The following is a 5,946-nucleotide window of genomic DNA, read 5'->3' as shown; positions in this document are numbered from 1 at the left end:
AATTATATTAATATTATTATCTGGCAATGCTAGTACTTCACTATGCATGGGCTTGTTGACATTTTCTTTAGTGAAGATGGTTAGACAATTGGTTCAGGGGAAAGGAAAACTGCAAAAAACCACTCTAGAAATGGCTTGACATCTGAAATCTTCCAGAATTGAGATTTTCCACACAGCTCATGCCGTCAGTAACGATTTATTTATGTCATTCATTAATCGTAATGATGATAATAATAATTATAGTAATAACAATAATAAATCCCGGTGATAAGTCCTGCTTTCAAATTTTTTTAAATATCGTCGCTCCCTTCAATATTAATTTATTAAAAAAATGTAAAAAGAGTATATTCGTTAATTATAGTTACCACTTTAAAACGATCATCCACAGAGCGCCCATATAGGTATGCAATAATCACTGAGTAAAGGCAGGCGCAATATTTTGTAGTGCATGTTTCTGTTGGAACTGGTAGAATCATGGCTAGAATAATTAAATGTGAAGATTTTTATTTTTATTTGGGGAATTAAGGATATAGCTAAATTTTTTAAAATTGATATTTTAATGTAAGTTACGATAAATTCCCGATCAATTTTCGCGCATAAAATGGATTTAACAACGCTTTGCGAACATTTTTATAAAATTTCAAGTCATAAGACTTAATTTTATATATTTGTAGAGACAATAAAATGTTGCCATTTGTGGTTAATTGAAATGCAAAACATAATAAAAAAGTAAACAATGCCACATGTTTTTTTATCAGAACATCTTAAATAAAATATGAATAATGTAATTGAGTTTATAGAATTGTTTGCCGATCCGCACTATTTTAAAGTATGGAAATGAACTTGATTTTTGTTTTTAATTTACAAAATTAGATATAAAAGAATCTTTTTTAACCTCTTTTTTTCTAGCTCGTTTATATTATTACGAAGAGATTCAAAAAAATATTTTTTTACTATATAAGAGCATATGAGGCAAGAACTTAATACAATACTTTCACTGCTCGAGACTAGAAGTTACTGGCGAAAAAATCACATTGGTTGCATAAATAAATCTAAAATTAGGTTGAATATAAAGTCCGATATCTTTTTATACTACCTTATATTTGACAAATTTTAATTAGGTTGATCATATAAGTGTCGAGATAATAATGATATGAAAAGTATACATCATAGTGGGACTCTATGTCAGCTTGATTACACAAGAATTTTATTTAATTATCTTGTTTACTCTGTATTTAAAGAACATTGTTAACTTACAAGTTAGCGAAACTGATAAAATCCCTTTATATGACTGTTAATGACAAACTATGAAAAAAATTGGTTATTGTGATTAGTAGTCACAAATACAGTTCTTAGGGGCCTTTCATAAATTACTTTTATTCGAAATAACTATTTTTCATTTTTAAAATGATCAATTTTCAACAAAAAAAGGTATCTTTAAATTTTTAGTTTAAAACACTTATTTTTAATTAAAAAACGAACTTTTAGCTAGCTGAATTTAACAAAAAAAGAAGAAAAAAAAGTCGAATTCTCAACTGAAATGATGAACTTTAAAAAAACAAGATTAATTTTCTATAAAAATAGACAATTTTTCTACAAAATATTCGAACATCTTACTTCTAACGTGGTTGATTTTTTAACCAAAAAATGAATGATCAACGATATATGGTTTAGTTTATATTTCAGTGCGCTACTGTTGGTTCTCGCGCTGCGGGCTTGGTCTTTCTATTTACCCCACATTTGTGAGCAAGAATTTAAAAATTAAAGGTCAAAGCATCGACAACTGTCATTTGGTGATTGTGAATTTTCTTTTGTTAAAGCTCCTTCGGGTTTAACATTGCAAAATAAAGAACAAATCTCCTTTTTAATGATTACTTTAATATTTGTTTCTTATTTTAAATTAAATTTTATTCTTAGCCACTCTGAAAAATGTATATCATTTCAAAAAAATGTATACTATTACAAATCATAATATGTATTAGTAATGGAACAAAGGTCATTTCATTATTTTTGTAAATAAAAAATGCGCATTCCAATAAAATAACAATTATTATTAAACATTTTATTGCAACTTGTGTTATTTTAACATAAATTTAATTAGTTTATATTAAATGGAGATATAATTTAGGCGAAAAATATTGTCAAGTAAAATGTTATTTTATTCTGCGTCCTTTTTCCAAAAAGTATATTTTTTATTTTTATACATTTTCATGAACAGATTTTTTTCGTCTCTTGTGTCCTTTTTCAACAAATTAAATTTTTTATTTTTAATAATATTTTTTACAATAAAAAAAATCTATTGTCTTATCTAAAAATGATTATTAACAAATTTAGAGATATTTTATGTGAACCACTTCTGTCTGTTAATTTTAGTTCGTACCTTGTATCGTTCTTCAAAAAATTAATTTTTTAATTTTTATTATTTTTTACGAATAAAACAAAATCTGCGTGTGTATCTTTAGGTTCTAGAGGGATAGAAAACACAATTTAATGAATTTAAAAATGCTGCGAAATGTGTATCTGATAAAGAAAGTTTTTCTCGGCAATATCTGAAATCAAGATTTGGAAATTTAGGAAGCATTTGGGAAAGGTGTCGTCATTATGGCGACACCTTTCCTAATTGTCTCCTAAATTTCCGAGTCTTGATTACAGATATTGCTGATAAAAACTTTCCTTTTCCGATACACTTTCGGCAACATTTTTAATTAAATTGAATACGTGTGAGAACACACACAAGAGTCATAAAGTCTGTGTAGCGCTGTCAATGGGTAGGATTGTAAAGTATCGCAGGCTCAGAAACGCTACACTTACGAAAAACCTAATGCATCATTTTATTAAACTGATGCTTTTCAACTTCCTCTTCAGTTTACAAAATTCACTTTCTTCAACTGTTAGAGGCTGTAAGAATACACAAAAAAGGAAAAATCACAACGGTGTAAAATTCAGTCGTAACGTTTTTCAAAATGACGAAGCTGCGTCTCACGAATCACACACAAAGAAATCCTGAGCTTTCCTTTTGAAAGACGAAATTTTCTCTTCCTCAGTTCTATCCGGCTCGAAGGACCATAAATTCTTTATAACTAGCTGTAGAAAATAGATTGAATAAGAGGATTCCCGGTAATAAGCGTTGTATACAGAAAAATTAATGTTTGCAGATTTCAGCATCAGAGTGAAGATTATTCTATCATGTTGAATGCGCGATTTTTCCACCTGTCTAAAATGTCATCATAAGAATAGGATATCTCAGGAATTAATTTTTTTCTATTTCCATAGCGGCCGCTGGATAGATTCCTATTTCCTAAAGGAGAACGTGTTTTCAATATATTTAATTCCTTCTAATTTTACCGACAGATAACCTCACAGAGATGTCTCCTATTCCCCAAAAGTGTTCATATCTTGAGATTATTTAATTCCTTTTAATAAATTCACAAAATATGTGTAATAAATTGTTTTAATTCCTTCATGTGGAATATAAGCTTTGAAAATTTAATTTTAATTAATTCAAGTCCGCCTCTTAGAGTTAAAATTATTTTAATTCACAGATTTAAATAGATTTCTTTGATTCATTTTTCAAGACGTTTAAGTCAGTTATTGAAGTGTAAATAAATATAAGTTTGAATATTTTGCGAATTTATACGTTATAAAAAAATTTAATAATAAAACATAGGTTAAATAAATGCTTTCGTTAAATTTTACTAAGTCGATTGAGAGGAATAGGATTTTCACTTTTTCTGTTCCCGTTGGGGGATTTTTAGAAGGAGAAAGAATCGCGTATTCATACGAATGCAAATTCTGAATTTTTCTGAATTCAACGCTTATTTCCGGGCTGTACGTAACCAAAAAACTTTTATTACTGGAGCTGAGCTGGAACTAACACATTTAAAGAAGGGTTTCTTGAGTAGGCATAGAGTCAATCCTTAGTGAAAAACACTGGATATAAATATAAAAATACTTTAATCTATCTTGAAATTAGTTTACACATGATTGGTGACCGAATTTGAGAGTTAAAGCTTGATCGGATTTTCAGAGGATCCGTCCCAATCCACGACACATCTTTAAAATTATTTGTAAATCTGACCAAAAATATGTCTATTATTAATTTATGTAAATCTTGATGGAGGCTTCGAAGCACAATTTAGAAAAATATTATTCAGGTCAACATTGTTTATTTAACAGTAGCTTTTTAAAGGTTTAGTTTTTCCTTTATCTTTAGGGAAAAGTTACCATTTTTACTTAATCCTAATGATTTAATAAAATCAACCAAAACAGAAATTTAGGAAATCCTTGGAAGAACAAAATGGGACCTCAATCATTAGGATTACATGAAAATTGCAACTTTTTTCTAAAGAGAAAAGAAAAACAAAACCTTTAAATAACTACTGTTAAATGAAGAATTTTAACCTGAATTATTTGTTTCTGAAGTGTGCTCAGAATCTTTCATTAAGATATGTAAAAAGGAAAAATAGATATTTTTTTTGCTGATTTTATAAATCATTTTAAAGATAGGCAACTTTTGAGATTGATTGTACGTACTGTACATCCTTAAACATTTATAGCTCTTTTTTGCATGAAAATTTTTTGCGTGATTTTTTTTTCGTACCTTATGTCGTTAGTCCAAAAAATTTATTTTTTTATTTTTACTGTTTCTTACGACTCAAAAAAAATACGCATCCTATCGAAAAGTGATTGATAAAAAATTTGTAGATCTTCTCAGGGCGCGCAATTTTAGTTAATGAATTTTTTTCCGTTTCTTGCATAGTTTGACCACAAAATGGAATTTTTTAATTTCTAATTCGTTTTTGTACGATCAAATTTTGAATTTTGAACTTTTCGTCAAAATTAGAAGAATTGTTATGATATCCCTGTAGGTCTTATAAAAATCAACGTTTTTCTTTTTTTTTTTGACTTTTTCGCATAATGCTTTGTTTTGTTTAAAATGTTCATTTCAGTTTTTTTTTATTTTGAAAATGTTTTAACTGCTAATTTTCCTTTTTATAGAAAAAAATTAGGAAGATTAATTTGTTAGCGTTTTTGCATACTATGAATAGCCGTACATGGAATTATTAAATATTGAAGAAAATAGTCTCAAATATTTTGAAAATGCGCTCACTTTTTGAATTTACATCCGAAATAGCTGGTTTACGAACTCGTCCTTTCTTCTTAGGCATTGAAAAATTGTACCAAAGCAGAATCCAATCTGATCAATTTTTCAAAAGTTTTCGTGCCTACCGGATAAAAATTACAGCTTACAGACTGCAGACAGACAGATAGCTTCGTAAAAATCGTTTTTTCTGACTCATGGTGTCTCAGAACGTGGAGATTTTATGAAAACCGACTAATTGAAATTAAAAAAAAAACAATACCTTCTCAATAGGATAAGAATGTAAACAAAGTACTGTAAAAGTTACTGTAAAAGTTTAATTTTGAATCCAAAAATACGAATTTCCAACAAAATTACTTTTCAGAAAAAAAGAATTTCAATCAGTATAATTAAAAAAAAAAGAATTTATAACAAAATAGTTGAATCCTTAATCAAATAGAAGACGGTTTCCAAAATAGATAGGTTTGTTAATGCAAAAATCAATTAAAAAAAAATTTTTTTTTAACAAAACAAATTTTGTAGACAAATCCTCCTTTTGGCATTGAATTTAATTTTTTTTGGATAAATTAATGTTATATTGAAAATAGACCTTTTCTAGTTAGAAATTTACGCATCTTGTAAAAAATTCGTTTCTTTTGTTCGAAAATTAATATCCTCGGTTGCGAATCTCTCTTTTTGCTTAAGAATGCATCGGTTTGGTTATAAGTTAATCTGGTTTAGTTGAGGAATAAACAATTATGAAAGACTATTTCCAGGTTCAAAATGCAACCTTTTGAATTTCAGCAATTTCTCGGTCATCTTCTCAATTGGTGATATTTGGTTAGATAATTAATCTTGTTTGTTAA

The 5,946-nt window shown here is 27.9% G+C and overlaps 1 protein-coding gene across 1 annotated transcript in view; it reads right to left on the bottom strand.

Moving 5' to 3' along the window:
• The window catches only part of LOC117171457 (glucose dehydrogenase [FAD, quinone]-like), a 14,615-nt gene extending 13,601 nt beyond the window's left edge, over nucleotides 1-1,014 (bottom strand). Inside the window, exons 1-2 of the mRNA XM_033358797.1 lie at nucleotides 896-1,014; nucleotides 366-478 (exon numbers count right to left, since the gene is read on the bottom strand). Coding sequence (XP_033214688.1) covers nucleotides 366-476 — 111 coding nt within the window. The 5' untranslated portion in view covers nucleotides 477-478; nucleotides 896-1,014. The remainder of the gene's footprint in view (nucleotides 1-365; nucleotides 479-895) is intronic.
• Nucleotides 1,015-5,946: the final 4,932 nt, after the last annotated feature.

The sequence above is a fragment of the Belonocnema kinseyi genome, chromosome 4 (assembly GCF_010883055.1).
Source record: "Belonocnema kinseyi isolate 2016_QV_RU_SX_M_011 chromosome 4, B_treatae_v1, whole genome shotgun sequence".
NCBI lineage: Eukaryota > Metazoa > Arthropoda > Insecta > Hymenoptera > Cynipidae > Belonocnema > Belonocnema kinseyi.
This window is presented reverse-complemented; position numbering and strand designations above follow the sequence as displayed.